This window comes from Hakea prostrata, chromosome 5 (assembly GCF_041222555.1).
Source record: "Hakea prostrata isolate BN-2017 chromosome 5, UWA_Hpros_2, whole genome shotgun sequence".
Lineage (NCBI taxonomy): Eukaryota > Viridiplantae > Streptophyta > Magnoliopsida > Proteales > Proteaceae > Hakea > Hakea prostrata.
This window is the reverse complement of record NC_142604.1, coordinates 1914256-1940663: the sequence shown is the minus strand read 5'-3', so window position 1 is coordinate 1940663 and position 26408 is coordinate 1914256. Positions and strand designations below refer to the sequence as shown.

At 37.4% G+C, this 26408-nt stretch overlaps 2 protein-coding genes across 5 annotated transcripts; one reads left to right on the top strand and one right to left on the bottom strand.

Moving 5' to 3' along the window:
• The first annotated feature begins 1445 nt into the window (after window positions 1–1445).
• On the top strand, window positions 1446–3709 carry LOC149014334 (B-box zinc finger protein 20-like). Of its 3 annotated transcripts, XM_089155745.1 has the most exons (5): window positions 1446–1588; window positions 1705–1739; window positions 2278–2615; window positions 2705–3127; window positions 3205–3709. In XM_089155745.1, the coding sequence occupies exons 3-5, from the start codon at window positions 2430–2432 to the stop codon at window positions 3406–3408; spliced, it is 813 nt and encodes a 270-aa protein (XP_089011871.1). In that variant the 5' UTR covers window positions 1446–1588; window positions 1705–1739; window positions 2278–2429; the 3' UTR covers window positions 3409–3709. The 3 variants fall into 3 exon arrangements, with proteins under 3 accessions (XP_089011871.1, XP_089011870.1, XP_089011869.1); XM_089155744.1 differs by lacking the exon at window positions 1705–1739; XM_089155743.1 differs by lacking the exons at window positions 1446–1588; window positions 1705–1739 and having other exon boundaries at window positions 1746–2615.
• A 1420-nt stretch (window positions 3710–5129) lies between these two features.
• Window positions 5130–26191, bottom strand: LOC149014333 (kinesin-like protein KIN-7D, mitochondrial). 2 transcript variants are annotated; one of them, XM_089157265.1, is made up of 25 exons: window positions 25541–26191; window positions 25319–25416; window positions 24734–24823; window positions 24491–24543; window positions 23192–23257; window positions 22763–22816; window positions 22359–22418; window positions 21982–22060; window positions 21790–21857; window positions 18190–18246; window positions 18002–18106; window positions 17622–17726; window positions 17191–17298; window positions 16972–17103; window positions 16628–16807; window positions 15466–15687; window positions 13344–13484; window positions 10602–10721; window positions 10439–10489; window positions 10162–10209; window positions 9852–9998; window positions 7475–8209; window positions 6596–6713; window positions 6398–6509; window positions 5130–6297 (listed from the first exon to the last, which is right to left on the bottom strand). In XM_089157265.1, the coding sequence occupies exons 1-24, from the start codon at window positions 25876–25878 to the stop codon at window positions 6424–6426; spliced, it is 3261 nt and encodes a 1086-aa protein (XP_089013391.1). In that variant the 5' UTR covers window positions 25879–26191; the 3' UTR covers window positions 5130–6297; window positions 6398–6423. The 2 variants fall into 2 exon arrangements, with proteins under 2 accessions (XP_089013391.1, XP_089013389.1); XM_089157263.1 differs by having other exon boundaries at window positions 5132–6297; window positions 6596–6725.
• Between the last annotated feature and the right edge of the window lie 217 nt (window positions 26192–26408).

Here is a 26408-nt window from a genome sequence, read left to right as displayed (position 1 = left end):
ATTTTCATCCAATTTTATTCTTGCATTGATGAAAAGTTTAACTTGATTACATTGATATTTAATTTTAATTTCTGTAAGTGTAGAGAAGGTGTCACCCCAATATGTTTGATTATTAAACCAAATATCTCGAGGGTAGCACTAATTATTATTATTAATTAATTAATTATTTATTTATATGAATTTGGAACATAGCTGCATATAGCTGTCTTTCCCATGCTAGTGTTCATATTTTAATACATCTCTCACATCCTTTGGGTGAAAATATCCCTGAGCCCTTGTGGGTTTTGTGTGTGAGAGAGAGAGAAGATGGATTAGATTTCATTTCTAGAATTACATTGTTCTAATATGTCTGATGCACCATTAAAAACCAGATAACAATTTTGCACTTTGATCTTATCCAAAAGGTCATGAAATATACAGTGATTGATGAATTGTCAGGATATAAAACTATCGATGTCTCCTCTTTCCAATCTCTGCTTTTCAGGTAATGGAGTCTCTTGTGTTCTTCAAACTTCGAATTGATTCCACGACTATCTTTTTACCTCTTTAAAGGGCTTTCTTTATAATCGAACCCACATGACACTCTTAATAGATTAATAAGGAAATTGGATTACAAACACAAAAAGTGTTTTTGGTCGTCTAGTGTTAAAGATCTACAGCCCCCACCACTTCCTTTCCCGGAATTTAAGCGTCTCTGTTTCTGTAATCTTCTCAATTTTTCTTTCTCTTATTAAACTCTTTAAAGGCAAAAGTTTCAGTCTTTCATATCGTCAGCATTCACCCAGGTCCAGATCCCCTGCTGGTTTGTCTTCTAAATGAAGTTACCCAATCTTTACATGTCAAACCTTTACATTTTTTTTTATAGACTTATTGGGTCGATCACACAGTTTTCAGATTGGGTTAACATTTTATTGCGTTTGATTCATGCATTCATGAATTTTTCCATGACTCTTTTAAATTACCCAGTCAAAGTTCAAACCCAGAACCATCCTAATAAACTAATGAATGAAACGATTTGAGATCATCTCACCAGTTTTTAGTCCTGCAGGGGAGAGATTAAGTTGGAGCAATGATGTGTGGTGGTCCGGTGAGGGGCTTTAAACTCTCCAATTAAGAGGATTCAGGGAGAGGTGGGCGGTGGCAGAGGACCTGTCAGTGCTGAGAAGAAGGAGATGATCAAAGATGTATATATAAAATTATCTCATCTAATGCCCACGGTCGTTGTGGGCATCAGCAAGGTCTGAAGCTTTGTGCAATGGACGCAGTGAGGCAGTGCTGTGGGTCCCTTTCGTTCAACCCAGAGTGCCCATGCTTTCACATTACAAAAATATTGATATAAATATTGCTAGTGGGCTCATGATCTATCTACATTTGGAAGTTGCAATAAAAGAGAAAGAAATTCATGTATATAATATTGAACCCTAAGTGTTTGATCAACTTCCGCTTCCAACTCTGAGAGGCAAAAGAGGTAGAAATGCAATCGCCGAAATCTGATGCCCATCCATCATAGATCTTCAAGACTCAAATGGGTCTGACTCTGAAAACAGCATACATAATTTGTAGTGAGCACCAGATCCTTCTCTAGCAGGTATTGTTAGAGAACTGACATGAATTGATTGTATCAATCAGAAAGTACATCTTCTTTTATTTGTTTGATCTCCAATGGATATACCAATACAACTCATACCTTGTTTTATAATCCAGACACCAGTGACCACTGAACCAGAACTGCCAGGAAGGTAGGTTTCCCACCTCTGCCGACATCCCAAACCCATACAGAAAGACAGTCTATTAAGCACAATTGCCTGAATTTTCTTACTAGAATTTATAAATCTCATCTCATTAGGGACCCAATGCTTCACTTCATGATCCATCTCCCCTGTTTCCCTTCATTCCTTCCCACTTTTGCAGCTTACTGATATACCACCAAACCCTTACTCCCCAAAGCAAAATCTCTCTATTTCCAGATTCATGACCTTTCAAGCTAAAGAAAAAGAACAGAAATGCATAAAACAATAACAAAATCATAATATCCTAGATTTAGGTTCTCATTCTCTCTCTTAATTGATCTCCCATTGTTTGTAGTGACTTCCCTCTCTTCCTTCACTTCATTGGACCACTAAAACAGTTATTCTCTCTGTTCTCTCTCTCTCTCTGAGTAGTATATTCATTTGTATAAATAAAAGAGTCCCACGCTTTCAGCTCCAAATTTCAATTCCCAATCAATTCTTCCCTTAACAACCTCTGAGTCTCTGACTCTCTCTATCTGTTTTACAGGGAGATGAGAAGGACAGTTTTGCAGAGACTACAGTAGTGATCCTTATGTCCTCAACTTTCCTTTTGGGCTCCTCCAATCCTCTAATGTATATCTTACTTGTTTAGACTTCAGAGCTGTTAAAGCTGCGGGTAGAGTGTAGAACTAGACACTAATGAAGATCCAGTGCGACGTTTGCAACAGAGAAGAAGCCTTGGTGTTCTGCTCAGCCGACGAAGCTGTCCTCTGTCATGGCTGTGACCACCGTGTCCACCATGCCAACAAGCTCGCCGGAAAACACCAACGCTTTCCTCTTCTCCGTCCTTCTTCAGAAGACGCCCCATGCTGCGACGTCTGCCAGGTTTTTCTCCTTCTTCTTCTTCTCTTCTGATTTCTTTGTGATAAAGTATTTAAGTTAACAAAATTTTCTTGCCTTTGACCTGTTTGAAGGAGAAACGTGCTTTACTCTTCTGCCGAGAAGACAGAGCAATTCTCTGCAGAGATTGTGACATTCCCATTCATACAGCCAATGAATTCACTACCAAGCACCAAAGGTTCCTCCTTACCGGCGCTAAGCTCTCTTCCTTCCCTTCCTCCTCACCCACCACTACCAACACCACCACTGATAGTTCTGCCTGCTCATCGTTCAATGTGAAATCTAAACCCAACTCTGTTTATGATTCGCTACCATTAGCTGCCCAAACTAATTCTGCCAGTTCCAACGTTAATATGTCCAAAGTCGTTGAAGATGTTTCTGCAAGTGAAGGAGCTTCAGGTTCTACCAGTAGCTTAACGGAATACCTGATGGAGATGTTACCGGGCTGGCAGGTCGATGAGCTTCTCGAATCCTCTGCTCCTTTTGGTTTCTGTAAGGTTTGAATTCTGCCCATCATCTTATTCGTTTTTTCTCCACAAGTTTCTTCTCTTTTCTGACTGAGAAATCATGGCAGACTGATTTCGCACCACCGGTTCATCCTGAAACCAACTTGAATTTGTCTGCTGAAGACTCTGGCACCTGGGTACCTAAAGTTCCTCAGGCCCCTCGTTTTTTCAGCAACAGCGACGTCGATTTGTACAAGAATCAAGCAAGCAATCTCACTGGTAACAAGCGAATGAAAGATGTTTTGAGAGTTCCTCAAATCAGCCCTCCATAGCCTTCTTCGTTTTTTAAAGGTGAGCCTGAAACCCAAGTGGAAGTCTCTGTTTTCTTTCTTGGTTACACAACCTTCTCCATGCTTCTCTTCTCCAATCGAATCCATTGGGTTTGTCTAGTTACTATCCTCTGATCCTTCTCCAATCGACCTTGTATATATGAATTCGTCAATCATCATCAGATGTAAGATATATTAAAAAAGAGGCCTTTGTCTCAACTTTCTTTTTCCTTGGCAAGAACCGTACTTTCTGGTTATGTTCCTTATTTTTCAGTTGTTTTTTTCTTCTATGGGGGGTTTCTTTTTGATGGGTTTGAATTATACAAATTTCAAATCAGGAAAGCTTCACTCAAGATAGGTAATTTAACGTAAAAACAGGGATTGAGTCTTCGAGTAGATGTCTTACCTGCATCTCTATCGACAGATCGAAATACAATTATAGCTTGTTTTAGTTACAAAAACACTTCTTTTTCTATTATAAAGGAGAAAACCCAAGCATATATATACAATCTTCAGAAAAACCTGTGCAATAAAGAGGAGTGATTAAGCCTTCTGGTATCTGGATCTGGTTGGTTTTGAGCTAAATTTATAACAGGGTTTATGGTTTCAAGTTTCAACAGTCTAAAAGACGATATCGTTTGCGAACCAAATCTCCAGACACAAAAACCAGGGATTGGAAAAAGACACCTGCAACAGAGCTGGTACCGATCTCATTGATGGTCTTAGACATCATCAGGGGGAAAGGAGATGAACGACTTCAAATCTCCAGACACAAAAACCAGGATCAGATAAACTGGAAAAGGCCATAGTACTTGCGTTTGTATAATGTTGCATGTGTCCTCGTTACTTTTACAAGTGGATCCAGTGGAGTTCCACTTGTAATGGCTTTGGTTCTGAAATCATTTTTGGCTTGCGGTAAAACTAACACCTCTTAGTGAGGAGGCGTGTATGTGATACATCTATCCAAAAATAACTCTCAACTGTCGTAACTCCAACCAATCTCTTTTGAAATTTAAGTTGAGAACAATGTCAGTATCTTGTCAAAAAAATTGGAGTAACAGAAATTTGTCATCCCATTCTGGATAGAGTTTCAATGTTGTGCAATTAATGTGCATTACTGAACTGCATACGGTCTGGATGGAGTGGATGGTCAAGGGGACCCAATTTGCATGTTTTTGTTTTTTTCTTAACTCTTTCAACCTTACCTACTTATAAAAAAAAAAAATTAACTTTTATTGAAGTCGTTCATTAAATGCGCAGCATTGAAGTTCTGCTAAAGTTGGAAACTAGTAGTTGATAGTTAGTTTCATGTTCAGAGAGTAGTATCAAAACAATGAGAGCTGTTTTCCAGTCTCAAGTCCAGGTCACGTACCCTCCTGTTCTAGTTCTACTTCTACTTCTAAGCATTGGGGAATTTTAAGTACCACCAAAGTTACCACCTAAATTAATGCCACCCCTTACGTTACCCAGTTTATAGTTTACAAAAATATCAGTGATGAGTGAATTTGTATCGGTTAAACTCCCTGTTGTTGGTCAACAAGAGTTAAGTGATGACGTAAACAATTTATTAGATGTAAAAAAGAAAAGAAAATATTTGTTCCTTAAGAAGAATATACCCACCTTGTACAGTTGTACCTACTCCCTTTTCTTGCATATTTTACCGTTTCAGATCCTCTGAAATCCGTTATTTTCTTCTGGGTTTGTACCTTCAAATGCTTGATTGAGATGAGAACTCAGTGCCTCCTTCCTTTCCTGGTTGACATCGTAACTACTGTTTTGAGTGAACCACTTAAAACGGATTTAAACTAGAAACCTGGTAGTCCTTCACCAGTCCTGGTGGACCCACGTAAATCTCCCCCCGTCCTTCACTTTCTTGTTTTTCCCTCTTTAAGGATCAACTCTGTTCCAGCCTCTTTTCTGCATTTGAGCTCTGTAAAAATGTCAATAGAATAGCTTTGCAACACCTGGGTAGGAAATCCGTTCTATTTTCTTGTTCTCTGATATAGGTTTCTTAATCTGTCTCATAATTCTTTATGTACAGACCAGTGGGAATTTTCTTCATTTTGTTCTGAAGAACTAAAGACGAAGCATGTCTGACGTATCTACCAAGAGGATGGGTGAAGATGCAACTATGGAACAGCCAGAAGGAATCGTAAGTGAGGCTGCAGGCAGTCGATTCTTGCTGAAAAGTGGCAAAACCATGAGTATCACAGTCAGAGAGCCTGTTGAGATTATCGACGGTAAAGCTACAAAAGAGTTTTGAGTGTAGTTGTAACCTGAGAAGAAGATGGGTGAAGGGAGAAAATGGATGAATAAAATTATCTGAGACTAATGGTGTTAGTAATAGCTTAATAGCGGGTTGAATTGATAGATTGGGTTAGCTAAAGTGGTGGTGCTGAAAATTTTCCAATAGCTTCTGTTTTTATAAAGTTCAGACCCAAATGGTGATTCCATCTCCATTTTCTTGAATGCAAAAAATTTCTAATAGTTACTGTATAATATTAATCATTAAATTCAGATCTAATATTGAGCCACATCACAAAAATGATAATGAAATTCAGAGAAGGGGGGGTCATTCTTATTAGTCATTTGGCTATTGGGTGATCCACTTAAGTGCAGTTTGAACAAGTGTACATACTACAAAACCAGTTACTAATTTTCTCCTGGTTTTGAAAAATGTAATGGTTGATACATATACACACACACACTCTCTCTCTCTCTCTCTCACATTCATTTCTTCCTTAAAAATACTTTTTTACAGCCTTCTGGAAGAAGATGGAGACGAAATATGGATATATTTGCACCATTTAGAAAACTTACTTACAGACCAACTAATAAAAGAATTGCACCTGGTATTACAGGAAAATGGCGAGTAGTTGAATGAAATGTTCCCTGAAAGAGTCAGAAAAGATAAGAATTTTCAAAGCAGTGATGTTGTGGAAATTATGAAGACATCCAAAAAGAAGTGAAGATAGAAAAACACGTAAACTACCTTCAGTTGGGACATATTATGAATCGTTATGAAGTGAATGCAATGATTCTATCTGCTATCTTGGTGCGACAAATTGGACACTCAGAGCATGCAAGTGAACAAGGCTTGCATACTGCCACAACATGCAGAGACTGATCAATATACTGAAATATATATTTAAAGACAAACAAACTGATATGGAAGGTTAGTATTACTCACAGCAGAAGTGCCGGCAGGGAAGAAGTATTGCTGCAGTCAGTGCCTCAAAACATACTTTGCACACATGAGAGTTTGTATCCCCATTCCCCAATGTCTCTTGTTCTTTTTCTTTCATCTCCTGCATCCGGGTCTGAAAAATTGAGATATTACACGTTACCTCTACTTATCCAGCTTTCAAACCCATGAGATGAAGGGTTGTTAGGAAACAGATCCGTTTACTTCAATTGATCTGTATAGATTTACACTTCATCTCTTCTCTGAACATTGGTTCACCAAGCAATTAATTTGCACTCAGACTTGTGTTTCAGTAAAGCTCTTTAATGGTTCTTCAGATTTTACAAAACCTTTCTGAAGTCATTTAAAATCTGACATCTGTATTATACTATAGTTACATTTGATCTTCATGAGCTACTAGTTGAGATTTCAGAAACAAGTCATAGCAAAAGTGATTGACAAATCCAGTTTGCTGTGAATAAAACCTAAATTATTCACTACTCTAAAGATTTGAAAGTGGAAACATGATATATCAGAAGAATCCAGAGAAAAACATTAAAACCTTAACAAGGAAATAAACCTAACTGCATAGTGGGTGGAAATATAGTCATCACAATGCATCATTCTAGTCCAAATAAGAGACCATTAAAGGAGAAAAGCACCCCAAAATGGAATTTGCAGCCTCCACCCCCCAACCCAGAAAAACAAAATATAAAATGGAGGAGAAACAAATGAAACAAAAACTCAAAGCTGCTTAGGGAAAAAAAACATTTTGTAAATCCAATAGAAAATGGGAAGAATGGAGAACTTAAAAGAAGAGGGGGGGGGGGGGGAGCAGCAGCAGACATATGCATGTAACATCAAGCTAACATACTCAGATTTTACCTTAAGGGAAACAACGAGAGGTTCTAGTTCGGGACCATCTGAAAGTTGGGCACCTCTGGGGTTAATCTCATTGTCCTCTTCACCATTTATTTTTGGATCAACTGCAATACTGTCTCCACTATTAGATCTCTCACAAATGTTGCGCTCCGTAACAACTACCCCATCTTTCTTTAACTTTGCCACAAGAACCCACATGCTTGCTAGATCATTTTCCAAAGCAGTTTCCCTTTTCTTTGCCTCCTCAATTTTCTTCTGGTATTCTTCTGCTACAAGTTCCTTCTCTGCTAAAGCAGCTTCAAGAGCAGCCTCTCTTTGCTTTCTTGCCTGCAACTCCATTTTAAAATCATCAGGATCAAGACTCCAGGAGTCCACATCATCATGTACTGTCCCAGAAACTTCATTAGACCTACTAGAGAAACGTCCCTTTCTCCCAGGCTTAATGCTATCAGTCTTGCTCTCAGAATACTTGCGACTAGCACCATTAACAGTGAGCACTCCAGCACCTCTAGAATATGGGATTCCTTGAGCAGCCTGCAACTCTTTTGCTTGTCTTGCATTCTGCAAAGAAAGCTTGGTGACTTCACCTGCCAAATTTTTCAGCTCAACAGCAGCAGCAGATGCCAATTCTTTTGCGTAAGAAGCTTCTTCTGCCAGCTTTTGATTCTGCACGCGCAATCCACTGTTCTCCTCCATAAGCTGAACATGCTCCAGCTTTAGTTTCTCGTTCTCAAACTCCTACTCATAAAAAATAATAGAGATAAATTAGTAGCCATATTCAATGACAGCCACTGATTTTTGTTGAACAAGGGAAATAGGAAAAACGCAAGTTATGATAGAGAAAAAATTTATATATCAGAATCCAGGATGAAATCCTTCTTGGCCTTTCATTTAAGGGGAAAAAAAATTCTAATGCAGCCACTAAATATAAGAGATCCAATATTATGTAAACAAACACATTTTCTGTGGGGAATTTTAAACAAAAAATAAATTTAAATAAAATAATTACATTCATACCGACAATAGATTAAACTAAAGACTAATAACACCATTGATAAGCATTTAGAAAAAGAAACTTTCATACTCTACAACAACAACCAAAAACTATCATCATTTCGAGTGATTATCCCATTTTTTTTGTATTAAAAATTTTAGAGCAAATTGCATTGGTACCCCCAAAATGGAAGCCTTAAAGCATTGACACCCTACTTTATGTTTAAAAAGCATAGAGACCCAAAAATTGGATTTTCATTGGAAATATTTGTCAAATTTATCACTGAAAACCTTTCAGACACTATTTATTATAGGATATATTTTAAAATAAACAATAATTTAACTATTTTCAGTGATAAATTTGACTAATATATCCAATGAAAATTTAATTTTGGGGTTGCTGTGCTTTTTAAACATAAAGTGGGATGTCAGTGCTTTAAGGCCTCCATTTTGGGGTGCCAATGCAATTTTCTCAAAATTTTAAGCTAAAACCCGATATGTATTTGAGTAATTGAGTTTCAAAGCTTCAGCCAGACTTTCAGGGCATAAAACAGACAGAAAATGAGAGACTAAGAGGAAACATAGTCAAAAGTGGCTGCCCCTGTAGATTTTTTTTCCTGATGCATCAGTTGTCATACAAATATGAATTAGGCCAACAAGCTGATGACCTCAATGCTTAAAAAGCTGAACAGAGATTCAGCATCTCCAGATACATGTATTGGAATATGTCATGGTAAGACAAATTGAAAAGCACCTAGGAAAGTTAGACAAAACATGCCACACGTCATGTATTCAATAACATGTTAGAGCCTATCCTTTAGGGAAGTGATATGCCAAATGGCACAGATCTTCTGCTCATTTCAACCTTGTGGCCATTGAGCTGTGCATGCACACAACAATCTTAAGATGCTGAGCTCCAACTCAGCTAGTCAAGTACTTCCCAGGTTTTGGTTTAGCTAAGCAAAGTTCACTGCAATTCCAAGCCAGATAAAAGAAATTTATCATAGAGTGATTCTTCCATTATCTTGCAAAAGTAGTCGTGATTGAAAAAAGAAGCCTCCCAAGGGCTCACAATAGCTTCAACAATCAGTAGACCATTGTCATGGAACATGGAAACTACACCCTAAGGTACAAAACTACTATATTCCAATGGAAACAAATCATCATTATTAGGGATTTGCTCTTAGGAAGTCCAAAACTGCAGAATGTTGGCAAACGTAATGACCGAAATCCAATAGGAACTGTAGGGATAATAGACATTTATTGGCTTTGCCAATATTGAAAGTTATCACCCATGACTGATATCTATGATAAAATGCAGTATATGTCAACCATATTTAGTAAACCTTCAAAAAGTTAACAAATGGTAATAAATCCCAGTAATCACCTGAGACTGAATTTTCCTTTTCAACTCCTCGAAATATTCTTCGGAAATGCCCTGCTCAGAAGATAGTGAAGACCTATCACCCAGGACTGAACCCAATTGCTGCTGCAGGAGTTCTAGTTTCTCTTGCAATTCCTTGTTCTCTGAACACTACAAAGAAAGAAAAAAAAACTTCTTATAACTCCAAAAAGGACATGATTTGGGGAGATGGCCAGAGCCTTCCTTTAATCAGGATGCTTGAGCTGTATCTTCCAGGTGTTAAAAAAACATAATGGCCATGTCAATACACATGTTCATACGTATATCTCATTACCTTATCCTGTAGTTGTTCCTGAAGAACACGATTATCTGCTGACTTTATCTGCATCCATTAACATCCAAGCTTTCAAGTGACTCGTAATACATACAGTTAACGCTTGTGAAAGAAAAAGCCAACAGCTCCCACTAAGAAAGCTAATAGTTAACAATGTTCAAGCAGTACCCTCCCCAACAAACTCCTTACAGAATTAAAGATGAAATGCCCACATAAACCTAGAGCTCTGAAATCATCTACCGTAATGCCAAAACAGTATACTTTAATGTCTACTCACCTCTAGCTCAAAACTTTTCTCATTGCACTGAGTCATCAGTTTCATCAAAGTCTGTTTCATGGGGAGAGCACAGCTTAATTGCATATGAAGATGCAAGATGATAAACCTGAAAGCAAGGTAAAGGCAGGAAAGAGTATAGACATCAAAAGACAAAAGATAATACCTGCTGCATATCAACCAATGATGCATTAGATAATGAAGCCTCACTACTCTCAGTAATCCGCTGCTCTAAAGCTTTCAATTGCATCCTTTTCTCTTGTATTCCACGTTCCAAGTCCTGAATCTGCAATTTTTTTTGGGAGGACATACACCGATAGTAAAGCAGAAATTGAAAGAAAAGGACATCTATAAAAATGGAATGTGAATGAACATTCAAGTTGCATGATGGTAATAAGCAGACAGTTTTAGATTATACAGAAGGAACTACTTTTCATGCCTGATGTTTACCACAAGATCTGAAAAATAGATGTGCATATCCTCATTTAAGCCAACTCTATAGTCTATCAAGAATCAACCAAACAAGTACATCTGGGCAAACACAAAGAACAGCCAAACTAATTAGCTGATTTCATATTGAATACCTAAGCACAAGATTTGGCAAGAACTGTCCATGTTGGTACATGTTAATAAATAGAGAAAATAGAGAGAAAGGAGAAGAAGAAGAGTATGAGAGAGAGACCTAAAGTGAACTATGAGGGACTCAAAGCCAAGCAATCTTATTTATAGAACTTACATCAGACTTAGAGAAACACTAGGGAAGTAAACAAAAGAGAGACTCCATAAACCATCCAAAGGCCTAGGCACTAATCCCGAATGATGCTTTTCTCCCTTTTTTGCCCTTTGGCTATGCTTTCTAACACTCAAGCTGGAGAATAAACATTAAACCTGTCTTAGCTTGATTAATACAAATATACTCCACCCTTGAAGCCTCTAAAGATTTTGTGAACAAATCAGCCAGCTGTTCTTCGTTCTGGACATGATTGGAGAGATCAGCCCTTCTTGCAGCTTCTTATGAACAAAATGACAGTCAACTTCAACATTCTTTGTATTCTCATAAAAGATAGGATTTGACGCTATATGAAATTATAGCTTGATTATTGCACCACAAAGACATAGACGAACAAGATCCCTTTACAGAACTAAGCAACTATCTACACCCAAGAAGTACTTTTGTCTTCCTAAGTCTTTATTTTGAACTTTATGTTACAGATAAACATTTAATTTGACAACACCAACAACGTCATCCCCAATGATGACAACATCATCCACATAAACAACAAGAAACATCTTTCCTAGACTAGAACGTCAAAAGAATATCGAATGACCCAAAATCTATAACTGATGTATAATGACCTTAATCCAAATTTCTGTCACCATGGTCGAAATTTCATTTTTTTTCCAATTGAGACAAGGCTTGGGGGGCAAAATATTTTTCCTAGGTTTCAACCTAAAGTTGTCAAGGCGTTGCCTAGATTTCTTGGCCCCTTTGTTGGGTTTCATTGCCCTCTGTTGCTTTGCCTTCCCTCACCACGTCACCTTGACAACTATGCTTCGACCCATCTCGAATGAAATTTTGACCAAATATTGGGTTTCAACAATTTCGTTCCATCTTCCTTCTTTAAATTACTTAGTTCAATGACATCTACATATTTCACAAATCTTGTTTCGATACCACCCCTCCAATTTTGCAAATTTCGACCTAAGATCCAACTTTTTGGCTTCAAATCCCTACACTTCTTTAGTGTTTTATCAGCAAACATCCACTTTGTCCCATTCTTGGGGATTAAACACATGTAGAAGTTAGGTATTTTTATTCAGCCCAAAATTTTGAAATTTTGATAGTGGATGCATCCAAAAATGTTTTTTCCCCCCCTTTTCAAATCAATATATATTTAGCTTGAGAGCATGATCTATGAATTTATGTTGCTAAATTTTTTTAGTTTTGTGGAGCGCTAGTATTTTTTTTCTCAAAAACAATTTCCATATAATGTATTTAAAAAGAAAAAAAGAGAATATTTATACACGATAGATGACATTGAATCTAGTATATGTGAGACACTATCACTCGATCTATGTTATGATGGTGTCAAATTTATTTTTATGCAGTTTAATTATATTTTTAAATTATGTGAAAATTATTAAGTATTTACTGAAATTATTTAAAAATGATATAAATACCAATTATTTTCTGTTTTATACTTAAAAATAGTGGAATATTTATACATACGTGTATGTATTTATTGGTGTGGTTTAGATGATGATGCTTATGTTTATTAATTAAAGTACTTTTGTTACAATTGACAACTCTTTGTATTTGTTGAAATGGATACACATCTCTCAACTATTAGAATATGAATGAGTACTTTTGTTTTTTTTTTTAAATGTAAAATACCTCTTCTATTGTGTTATTTATGCTTTAAATATGGTGGATGCAAAAACCCAAAGTAAAAAAAATCCATCAAACAGGGCCCAAAAACACCCATCGAGATGTCCTCGAAATATTCCGAGGTTTCCACTGAGTTGGTTGAAATTTCGACCCTAACTCGGTTTCGAGGCTGGTCAAACCGGGCCTTGAAACCAAAATTCGGAACCTTGATACCGACTAAACCATGCATGATGCAACTGTTTCAGCCCATAAAACGATGTCTTACGTCGACAAACCAATACAATATCCCCTTGAGCAACAAATCTAGGAGGCTGCTCCATATAGACGTTCTCATGAAGATCAGCATTGAGACAAACGTCATTGACATCAAGTTGATAAAGGGGCCAATGAAAAATGCCAGCAAAAGAAATCAAAATTTGGACAATATGATCTGCTTTGCTCCTACTTATACCCCTTAAAGATGATTAGAGTAAATACACTCACATCATGTATTATATATAGATAGGAAGAAACTCATACTTGAATTTTTGAAGCATCGGGATCATTGGCAGACTGCTCCATTAAGCGCTTAAGGGTACTAGTGCCGAAAGCAATCTCTCCAGTAAGCATCTTAACCTGCTCAGCAAGGAGATCCACCTGATCTGCCATCGTCATCCCAGCCTGCATCCAATTTGAGAATAGAGAAGTACAAATAGTTGGACTTGAAGTTCATCTGGTGCAAGAAAGGATGTGGGAGAAAAAAAAGGGAAAGAGCTCTGTGGTCATTGTGATAATTTTGAGTTGCAAGTTGCAACAAGTAAAGGATTGATGACCCATGATTCAAGATCAATGTTAACTGTGGTTGCAACCTTGATTGAAACTGAACTATGTTCCATTACAATGGAAAACCAAAACATTAAAGACTCTTCAATTCACATGTTAGTTTTTCTATTTCTTTTTGACATTGTTAAAATCATAATGTTTTATTGACATTTCAGTATATTGATTATTGACCTAAATTTCAAACTACAGACCTGATAAGCAATCATTTTCTGACAACTGGAAAAAAAAATTATGAGGTCTTCTAGGGAGAAGGAAAAAGATGCACAATCAGTGAACCGAAGCAAAAGACTGGAACACGGTGCCGAACAAAACAGCAACAGTTCACTAGGATAGGCCTTTCTGATGAGCATACTAAGGAGGCTCAATAAATTTTACTACAAGTTATGATGATGTGCCAAGCCTAACAGTTGGATAGGTAGGTGTAGGATGATTAGCCACATGTCAAATTTCATAAACTAATTCAATCAACTTACCCACCATCCCAAGGTGACACTATGATTCGATCCCAAGACTTTGCTACAACCAGCAAAGACAGCGCTTACTAGCTGCAGCATTTTCTTGGAGCAGCTCTGGATGTCACTCTAAATTCATGCTTAGCAAGAGTAATGAATGCCCTTCACTTCCATTCAAGACAAATATTCCAACAAGTAGCAGCAGGTACAGGAGATCAAGTTATTTCTTAAGAATGTTTAAATGGATTGTTTGACCATTCAGATCATCAGACAATCCGTCCTTATGGTCACAGCTCAACTTTTGACATAAAGCCATCAAATATATTATTAGGTACATCTGTCATTTCTAACAGTTTTTTCACGGTGGACCATTTGGACTGATAATTGAACTAGTGGTTGCCGATATTTCTGTCTAAATAGCCTCACAACCGGTTGATTTTCTGAAACATTGTAGCATTTTTTCTATTTAGAGCACTAAAGTAGGAATCAGCCAATTCATTCCCATCCCGTAAGATATATTATACAAAAACTCAAAAAGTTAACAGGCAGTGAATAGAGAGGAAATGACTCAGCTGCATTTAAACAATAATAGACATTCGATAGGCAGCATCCATGGAAAGTAAGATGATCTGTGGTACTAATATCATCCTTGATGGAAGTTCAGATGAAGAACTGAGTTAAAGTGGGAACTCCCTTCAACCAAACCAGCATGAGTAAAAAATAAAGAAAAAAATATAAATAGCAGCTCCACTGGAAATGCATGGAGGAAAAGCAAATCAGAGATTCTTCCAAGAAAATAAATACACTAAATGTGAGGAAAAAAGTACAGCATGCATACTATAAACCTCACATAGACGAACTAATTATCCCTGAAAAAATCTGACTTGAAGTTTCTCTTATACCGCAAAACTATCTGTATGAGTTTGATGAATTACCATCATGCGGAACCTTAATTTCTTTATAATTAGTCAATATATGGGGAGTTCCTTAGCCTGAGGTATGATTAGTCACAGAGCTTGTTTAGTCTCTCATTGATAGTTGATTCCTTGGCAACTAGGTAACAAGTCTTGGGTTTTTTGATAGTATAAATAAAATGAGAGCACCCCGATAAATGTATGCTGAATCTCCTTCCTCATTGTACTTTCTTTCTCCCCTTTTTCTCTTCTTAAAGGTCTGCATGGCCTGCTTATCAATTTCTTTGCTTTTACCAGTTGCCAAAAGAATGAGACGATAGCTCCAACTAGCTGTGCTAGAATTGCTTAATTTGTAGTTCAATTGGTCATGTTAAAATCATTTCAATATTCATATAGAACCATCAGTACTAGAATTAGTAACCACACATACATATAAGAGAAGAAAAAACATACCACTTGCAATCTAGAACTACTTGCAGTCCCACTGATTAGTTCACCCCCTTGAGTATCTGCGACGGAATTGTTATTTGGTGACAATTCTTCATTCCATTTGCTTGAATATCTTTGTTGTCTAGGTTCGCTCGAGGTGTCCAGGGGAACTAAAATAGTGGAAGATGGAGTTTGGTTTTGACCTTCAACAAGTAACTGAGAACCCTCACGCAAAAGGTCCAATTTCTGGTATTAAATTACACAAATTATCAGTATCAGAAATATGCTCCAGATTGATACGTCTATAGGGGAAAACAATTAGCACACAACCTCAATGTACTTCATAATAGTTTATATAACCTAAAATGAAAAGAAAAAATCAAGGCAGACCACCAAGTAGCCAATTTACATTCACAGAACAGAAATTGTGATTCCTTCTAATCCAAATTATGAGATATCGAAAGAGGGCCCAATAACCGAAGCTGACAAAAGATCAAAATGATGATGGGTATTCATAGTGGAAATAAGATAAAGGGATAAGAAGCAACAACAGCAACAATATAGATCTGGTAGCAAAAGAGGGTGAGCAGCTTAGATACAAAAAACAAGGCTGTTGAAACGCATGAACACACATGCACACTAGATTTATCAGCAGTGTTGATTTTTCATTACACGCTTCGATTTTTATAGAGACAAAACCTCACGATATGTATAAATTTCTTGTAAGCAAATCTTTTTCATTAATTTTTCATATAAAATGATATTTTTTAGAAAGAAAAGACAACCAATAATGAATTTTAAAAAGCAAAACCTAATTATAGTATTAAAGATAATGAACAGAAAACATGAGGACAGGATCAAAAGCCAGCTGACGCTTGATATATTTAGACAGAAAAGGCTAAGAACATATCTTATTCTAGAAATGCAATATATATTCATATTGCCTATTTTGAATTAAGAAAAGTTCAAGGACTTAAAAAGGAGCTCTTCACCAGATAATTAAAATCAATCAAGCTTTGCTGTGCTAAATGCTAGTGCCAAGAAAACTCAGGAAGTAAATCAAAAGTTTCTCTGGCAGCATAAAGACATTTTCCTTTTTGTTTCGTCATCCAAAGGCATCAGATCATGATTTTTAGTGTGATTCAGTATGTGGTGGGAGAATCACTGAAGAAATGTGGAAGCTTACATCCTCTTCAACAGAATGGTGCTGTTGTTGACTAGGTACATCACCTAAATATCCAGGAATAGAATTCTTTGTAGAAACAAGGATTAGCTTGGTTAGCCTCTGGATTCTACTCATCAGTGCTGCTTTTGCTTCCTCTTCTTCCTCTAACCTTGCATACATTTTCACTTGGCCTTGTTCTAGCTGTTCAATGAACACAGAGGCAACAAAATAACAAGAATCAGAATGCTAAAACTAACACACATGATTTTTTGTTTCATAGAAGTAATCAGGTAAGTAAGTTATTGCCCCCTACACAACTAATATTTATAGCTGTCAGATTCTAACAATAAAGTATGGAAGGAAACCTGTTGCTTCAAGTTCAAAATCTCCTCATGACTGACACCAGCAAGCACCCCCTTCTTTAGGTGATCAAGTTCTTCTTTGAGAGTTGAAATTTCTCTTTGGTACTTTTTAATCAATGATTTCTCATCAATGATCTAGAACAAAAATATTCAAACAGTGTAATTGTAAGTCCTCATTTTAGGATAATTAACAACACATAACTTGTGTAACTGGTTGCCTACCTTGTTGCGTGAAGCATAGACTTCCACTTTCTTTGCCCTGCTTGCAAATTTTATTGTATTGTGAGTCTCCTCCATGCTGCTAGATGCAGGAGTAACTGTGCATATAAGCTGCAGCAAATGCATCGGGAAATAATAAAAAAACATTATTCAACATAAGGATGAGTAATAAGCATTTTGCATTATTAAATCTACTTCACAGGCAAAGAGAGATAGGTCGGAAAACAGAAGGAAGAAAGAGAGAAAGAATTGAATTCCTTTGGGAAAGAACCTTATTTTTATGAGCACAAGCAGAAGTTTATGAAATTTTAAGCTGCCAATAATTATGCAACCAAAACAAAATTCAAAACAGCAACAACAGCTGGAAAACAATAAGCTGCAGCCCAAGCAATTATTCACTAAACAGATGATTGGTTTCTCCACATAATACTAACCGAGACATGCCCATGCCCACTCAGTGAGGATTGTAGAAGGCGGGTAAGCTTAGAATCACGATATGGAACATGAGATGATTTCCCCTCGCTCAGTTTTCCGATCACCTTCAAATTTTTAACTTCTCAATCAGAGTCCACAATTTAAAATAGGCAAACATAAAGTAATTCAATATAATCTAAAAACTCATTTTCTACTTATCCACAATTTCCAAAGGGGTAAAAAGAAAAAAGAGAAAGAATGGAATAATTTTCTAGTGACACTATAGCATAAGCAATGAATGGGTTTGCTCCAAGCCACATCGTCAACCATGAATAAGTCCTATTTATCTAGGTTACGGTTGAAAGAAAAAAAATAGCCTCAATATGTAATTAACACCTACAGTTCCAAGAGTAAGAAGGCTTTTATTTATGTAAGATCCTTCCTTTCTCCTTAGTCCAGTTGTTTCGGTCTTTGAACTTTCAGACCCAGCTAAATCAATCAAATTCTACACAAAAACAAATGGAAGTAAGATGACTATCAATGAAGATGATCCAAGATAAATTCACTGGTAAATTTTTATCAGCATACCAGTTGGGAGAATATCACTCCATCATATTCATCATCATGAGCACTACTTTCAATCATCTGCCAAAAAAATTGGAAAATAAGTGACATAAACAAGAATAAAAAAGGCAACAATGATGTAGTGCAGAAGTGTTTCCAAACAACACATCCCAACTGATTTTGGGTACATGGCTGATATGGCACATCCTCTTACATGTATATACAGGATTCTCATGGATTAGCCACATGTCAAAATGTGTAAACAATGTCAATATAGCCAAACCATATTCAATATTCCTTTGTACATTTGATGACCCATAAGTTTGGCCCTGAATTTTGACCTTTTAACCACATTTTTGGCCAGCCTTTTCTTCTTAAAATCTTTTTGTAAAAATATTTTTATTCAGGAAACCATGCAAATGATGGTAGGTCCTGACTACAGAACTTAAGCAGCCAAGGAGAGGTAGTAGGCCAAAAAGTCCTACATGGAATGGACAGGGTCCTAGCAAATGTGTGAGCAACAGGTTCCATCTTCCTGGATTATGAACAAGACTACAAAACATAAGTTGTTCCACCAAAAAACCAATGTCTCCAATGATGTTGCACAGATCTGAAGGGAAGGGGGCTTGTTGATTAGCAGAATGCTAATCAAATTGGTACTGTCAGACTGAACCTGGATCTCCAAATTTTGTGTCTCTAGTGCCCACTGAATATTTGCTAAGACTGCCAAGGCTCACCAATCAACACATTATCAAAGGTTTCCAGTGACTTGGTCTAAGGGGTGGTGTTTCCATACTTCCTTACGTAAATCTTTGGAAGTGCCATTGGATTCTTCTACGGTCATGTCTTCAATTCTTTACATTTATTTCACAAATACGTCACCACCATCATCAGCAACCAATGGTTTTTATCCACCTCTAGGTGGAACACATCAAATTTGACATTGATGAGGCCTTCCACTATTATGGTCCTTTTATTGAATATTCTATGGGCTCGGCTATTTTGAGACTTACCAAGAAATACATCTTCATCGTAATTTTTGTAGTTGATGTTGAGGATAGTGTATTCACAACCAATGACTGGGAAAATGGTCAACTCCAATAAGGTGTATACAATAACTAAATAATGTTAGAGAAGAGGGTGAGAAAAAACAAATAATATCATTGAGGTGCCTAGGTCACCTGGGTGGGCATCTTGTTGCCTCACTTAGGCACCCCTCCACCATCCTGGTTGCCTTGCTGCCTTGGCAACCATGCCTTGAACCATGCTCCAAACACATCCTAAGTTTGGAGACTCCTAGTTTCTTTTTTCTTTTTTTATATCCTTACTTTTTAGATAAGATTAGCTTCATTCTAACAGCAACCTTCCCCCCCCCCCCCATCATAATTTGATAAAGGAAAGAGAGTTCTTGCTTTCTTTTTTGAAAAATCAGAAGTTAGACTGCAATCTCCTTGTCTTCAGTATCTTCCCCATGTTTCTTTCTATTCCTTATCTCTCCTCTCTCTTACCCTCATCCATGTGATTCTCTTCCTTACATTGTGGCTCCATTTCTAGCTGTCTCTTCATTCAATTTTATATGAAAATCCACCACATCCTATACACAGTATTGAACTGCATCAAGTACAAATTAGAGAAATAATAATAAGAAGAAGAAGAAAAAAATGTCATTGCAGGGTCTAGGAAGGGGCAAATTATGCAGCCTTACCTCCTAGTTCGTAGGGAAGGCTGTTTTAGAGTTTTGAAACTGCACTTATGATGTGAACACAAGGACCCCCTATCCGAAAGCTCAGGTGTGCCCCCATCACGGATCCAAGAAACCACAATAGATTGGCCGAACCCCTACTTGGAGGTATTTTGGGCATTTTAGGCATTAAGTTACTTCAGAAATTAATTTTAGGATTTTCCAGAATATTTGTTAAGTCCAGTTTGTTAAGTTGAGTCAAGTTTGGTTTTGCTCAAGTCTAGTTTGATTTAAAGTAGGTTTCTTTAGTCCTAAGTTATCTAATTAGTGTGTGCTTAAAAGGATAACTTAAAGTGTGTTAGAGAGATTCCAATCTAAGGGTTGTAATCTAGTAGTAATTTGATTCCCCTTTCAAGTGTTTGGATAAGAGTCCAGTCATATATGTAATGGGACCCTATCAGTAAGGAGATCCTAGTTTGAGTCAGAGTCTTTATTTTCAGGCTATAAATAGCCTTTTCATGAAAGTTATTTTCAGTTTGGATTGAATAAATTTTGAGTCTTATTGCCAAGGTGTGGCAAGGTTCCTTTGAGGGGGAACCTGTTGTTGTCTAATATTGCATTCTTCAAGCTCTAGCATTCAAGTAGAGCAACCCCAGCAGCTTCTTCAGCCTTCCAGCAAGCATCCCAGCAGTTCCAAGTAAGAAGAAAACCCACCCCTGCCTTCCCCCTTGTCCGCAGCCCCTCCCCACCGCTCTCCTTTGCCCACGCAACCCTAGAAACCCCTCCCCTTACTATTGTAGCATCCCTGCCCCCTTCCCCTCTTGCTTAGGCCTAGTAAACCCTCCCCACCACATTGCATACAGCTTCTTACCCATTTCCCTACAGTTTCACTCAAACCTTAGGCCCTTCCCTAGTGGCCGCAGCCTCCCCCATCCCCACCTTCTTCCTTGCGATAAAGCATCCTACTCCATCTAGGAAACCCCCATTCCCAGCCCCACTCAAACTCCTTTCACATCCCTCAGAACCGCAGGAACCCATATACTCAAGTCCTACCCTTATTTTCTGCAGTTCTGTCCTAGTTCAATGACTTTAAGAAATTCTGCATTCATCTTCAACATTGAGAATTGTAGAAAATTTAGAGTTGCAGAATTTATTTCTTTTTTAAATCTGAAATTCAATTTATAAAAGGATTCAGATCTGAGAATAAGTTTCAGAAGGCTCTAAACCCATTAGAAACCGTAAAACCATTCTCTCTTTTGCTGGAATTTCCTGAGCAAGCCTTAGGAAAATTACCAGAATACCCCTAACCCTAGACCTGGTTTACATCAACTTACTTTTGCATCATGTACACTGAGGATAAAACAAAAATAAAGATACATGGACTAACAAACAACATGCAAGTGGTGCCTGCAAGATCTACTTCCCACGGTTGTTGCATCCCTGTTACAGTTCCATGGGTTGGTTTATATAATATAGACCATAAATTACAAATAAGGATCATTGTTAATGCATACAATGCCCAAAATAATGATATTGTTCATTAAGTGTGGGTATGGCTTCAGAACTTGCTATGTGAAACTTGACATTTTATATGGTCTCCTGACAATAAAATTGGTTGAGTGATTTTTATATAAATAAAGGTAATCAAGCCCTCACTTACACGCATAATTCCTACTTTTTTGTGCACTCTTTCAAATTCCCTAGAAAACTCTCCACCGCTTCAAAACTTCAACCAGATGAATAAAAAACCAATGCAGCCCCTCCCCCATCTCCAAAAGAGGAAAGGAAAAGAATAATATAAAAGACAGTCCAAATAACCAGTAGGTGCAAGCAAAATAAGAAGTAAAGCAAAGTAAAAGGGAAAGAGAAAAAATAACATAAATCAAGTTGTGTGCTCAATAGTGTGTATCTCATCAAAAATCTTTGGCTAAAAATATTAGTACCAGTGTAAATATGGTGTGACTTCGGCTACTCAACAAGTTGAAATTATTTGAACCAACATGACGATGTTCTGTCATTAAAAGAAACATCAGTCAGAAAACCAAAATGATGGGATCTTTCAAATGAAATATATAAGTGCCTACCAAGAAGGGAATTTGTGCTGGAAAGAGAGAAGCAGAAATTTCATAGAATACCTTCTCCAGCAGCAATAAAGGAAAGAGCATGCCCAGGGGATAAAACAACTTCCTCCTTTATACCCTCAACATAGGTTCCCTGCAAAAGTTTGTTTGAAAAGTTAACCCAAGAAAGATCACATATAATGACCTTTTCATCTACAAGGAAGAGAAGGTCCCTTTGTTCAAATACAGAATACTCCACTCATTAAAATTAGATATTTGTTCTTTTGGTGCAACAAATCAAACATTCCCCTCAGGGGTGGGAGGAAACTGACAGGCAGCTTCAGAAAGTTCTGTAAGTGCTGACAAGGAAAAAACGAAATGCTACACTAGTCCTTAAAAGTTGCAAGAGAAGCAGTTATAAGTAAAAACTGCAGGAAATTACAACTTTGAACCTGAGCATCTTCTCTGACACGCAAATTTTGTCCTGTTGGATCAAGCAAGTCATTTATCACCTAAATCATAAGAAATTAGCATTTTGTATTAGAAAATATTGACTTGAATATACATTAGAACTCAATATGGAAAATTAGAGCTCAAATTCCAATAGCAGGAAGAGATTACAAGTAACAATAGTAATAATACTCATGGCCTTTTTTTATCGTGATAATCAAATAAAATTTTCTATGTTGAAGAATCAACCAGAAAAATTTCTTCATTTAAGTATTAAAATGGCTATTTAATATAATGCCAAGTTAGTTAAAAGGAAATGACATAATCTTCAAGATACGAGTGTAAGACACAAGAAGATATTCCCTAAGCCTTTCAGCTGATTTATACAACAGATTGTACAACTCACCTCATTATAAATCTCAAGATAAGAAACACGAAGTAAGAACTCTCTTCCAGGAGTCTGCGACAAAATTAACACCACTATGCCATGTCAAACACTAATGAAAAATTCAGCACTTGGGGGAAAGGGCCAAAAATATCTTTTAAATGAACAGAGGTATTGCATCTGATAATGCAATCTGCGTATGATCTTAAGAATAACATCAAAGTGATACTACAATAGTAGTAACTTTTATAAATCATTGGCAAACTATTTTAGTTGCCATAATGATCCACAAGCTTGTTATATTTATTGAATACATAAACTCCAACTAATTTGAAAAGCAACTAACATATGGTTCTTTTGAAAGGAAATAACATAAAGCTTAACTTGGTTAAGAAAAATGGGTTACAACAGCCAGTTTCTCACATCAGCAAAATAGATGAATACACTTACATCTTGGATTATGCTGAATACATCCTTGATGGCCAATGGAATAACTCCCGGAGAATTTTGATCTCCCTGCCAAGATTAAGAATGGAAAGAGTAATAAAAAAGAGCAGAGAGAAATTATGCATGAAATGTTTGCCTTCATGGTGAGAAGTCCTTCAGAATACACACACTCTCTCTCTTCAATGATAGATAATTGTTAATGAGAACAAAAAGATGACACAGTACAACTGATAAGCTACCCTCTAAATAATCCAAGAACCAACACGTCTTCAATGAAGCAAGCAAGGGGGGGGGGGGTGGAACTACTCTCTAATTAATAGAAACAATTGTAGCCTAAGGTTAAGATATTGAAACAGCCTCCGAGCAAAAATTGTTGGGGGTAAGGCTGAGTAGGAAAATATAACTCGGACTCTGCTTGTGTGCAAGCCTTAGGCAATGGGTTTGCCAAGTTTTCCTTGAATTAATAGAATAGAAAATGCAAAATACAGGAAATATCAAACACCAAAATGCATATGAAAGCACAAGCACTTATGCAGAACAGAAGCCAGCCAATCCATCCAATCCCTCTGACACTAAGCCCATCCGTACTGCTCAATAGGTATAACTTGCCTTGGGTAGCTGAACCATACCAACTGACAGACAAGTTACCATGCTCAACCACTCTATCTTCATCCAACACATGTAGAACCACCAATTCTATGAGGCTCCTATTGCATTAAATGCTCATGACTCAAAAATCCCCAAACAGCAGAGCAATGTTTGAAATTTCAAATCAAATTGCCCAAAATTTTGAATTCTCTTTTTTTCTTTCAAGAATGGTAGAAACACAAGCAGGTTCTATACATGGGTCTTACACCATTTTTCATTTCAGTATTGTTTCAGATGAAACGATACAGATCCTTTGTATTTTGAAATGGGTGGAAAGCTTTGACTAGTTTCACTAATTTAAAAAATTTCAACACCAAAGGGGGAAAGTACCAGGATAATCTCAGTGTTTAGATTATTGGCACCTTAAAGACACAAGAAGCAGTCGCCAGTCAGGACACTTTATCAGTCAGTCTATCAATCTGAACCAAGGCACCAGTTGTGTTTTAACAATTAAAATCTTAAAACCAAAAGCAAATTTTTAACAGTAAATTGGTCTGATTGTAGCTTCGACTCCCCTACTTCACTGCAACTTAACAGAGCCCTTTCAACTTGATTTATCATTGCTGAAAACAAAATGTGGAGTGAAAAAATAAAGAGGGAGGGTTGGTGGTGGGGGTTAAACAACTGTTTCATCATGGGAAACTCAGGACTTACATGCATGGTGTGTGTCTTCCCACTGCTAGTAACACCATAGGCAAAAACCGTCCCTGCATTGTAAGCAATGTATTCATTTTAGTAAAGGAAATTGCCAACAAAGTAAGCTCCACTTGAATAATTGCAGTGCTGTTCAGGGGGTGGAATTTAGAACATAGACATTCATTTTTCTCAAAATATGATTTCCTTTGCATGGCAGCTAGTTCCATACTCGGGCACTGCAGAGAATCAGAGATACACTACCATTGACACCGTCCATTGCAGCCCTGACTACAGGTCGACCAGCTACATCATAGACTTGCTGGGAAGTTGCATCAGGACCAAAAACTCTATCTGTAAAATCGGAAGAATCCTCAATATACCAGGCAGAAATAGCAAACATATCAAATTAGCATATTATATTAAACAGATGATATCCCGCAAAGGAGAACGGCAATGTAGATAACACTACATGTTAATTTTTGAGTCACTGTCTCAAAAAAATTTAGATAATGGCAGTATGGATAAGCTATCGGCAATATGCTGTTATGGCCCCAGTTTTAAAAGCAAGAAGAAGAGTCCATTCCGATTGTTAACTCTGGGTCAATGACAATGAAACCTATAACCATAGTTGTTGGGCCTGTTTAGACGCACAGGGGATGATTGTATGAACAAAGAAATGACGCACAGAGTAATAGTCTTGCTTCAGAAAAAAACTGTAAAGGCTTCCAGAGAAAAAGCAGCTAGTAGCACATTTATGCATAGATTGAGTATTAGCTATGTTTCTGATAATCTCTAGAGGCGCAGTTCACTTATGCCAATTGGAAGCTGGAATTCAGGCAACCGTACCAAATGCATAGGCGGTTGCCGGATTGTACTCGCTGCGGACGATTTTGTCTCCATCGGCATACCAGGCTATCTCGTCTCCCCGTTGAAATTCTCGTTCACTACATCCAGAAAATCCGAAAGCAAAATATTAAGCAACACAGACTCAAAATGCAACCCTAAATTCCCAAACTGCAGTTCTACCAGGATCTAACACAATCGTTCCAGATCTAATTCTAACCACACCTCAACGGCCTAAATCGAACCGTAACAGAAATGCTATCTCCCGATCTCGACGAGTCAGCCTGTTCTCCAATGAGCTCATCCGCGGAAGCAAAACTTACAGGAGTACGATTGCCATAGCCGATCGAACCAGGATACATTGAGTCGCTGGGGCTCCGACTGTGAGTCATGGATCGGGTGAATCCACTGCCGGAACTAAAAATTGAAGAAGTAGAAGGCGAGCAAGAGCGAGGAATCAATCTGCCGTTGAGATGAGATGACGACGAGGAGGAATGATAAGAAGGAATCGGTTTCCGGTGACTGAAAGGCGAGCTGCTCCTCCTTGAAGAAGAAGTTGCCATTCCTCGAAGGCCACCGATCGACGCCGATGGATCCTACTCTTCAGAAGAGAGTAAGAGCACGAAGAAGAACAAAATGCAGAATGAAAATCTCACTGTCAGTATTCACATGCTCCCGAAGACAAAAACGAAGAAGAATTAGAAAAAGAATTTTTGTTAAAAAAAGGAAAAAGTTCGCTGAGACGGTTTCAAAGCGATGTAACTGAGAACGAAGAAGCTACGAAAGAAAAACAAAACTCATTATAAGAGAGAGAAGAATAGAGTGACAACAACTTATGTATTCCTTCATTTTTAAGACTCTTTGAGTTGCAGAGAGTAGAGAGAGACGAAGAGGAGAGGCGTAATGCTGACGTGGTGATTATGATGACGTGGCAAGCGAATGGTGTCCAAGGTTGAGTTCAAACTTGGTAGATTCCGCGCGCCCGGAGTCCAAATAGGCGGGAATCAATGTTTTTTTTTTTTTACTATTATTTATTTGGGGAGTTAAAACGGATTAGTGATTAGTAATGTAACCGTGTCCATCGGTAATTACA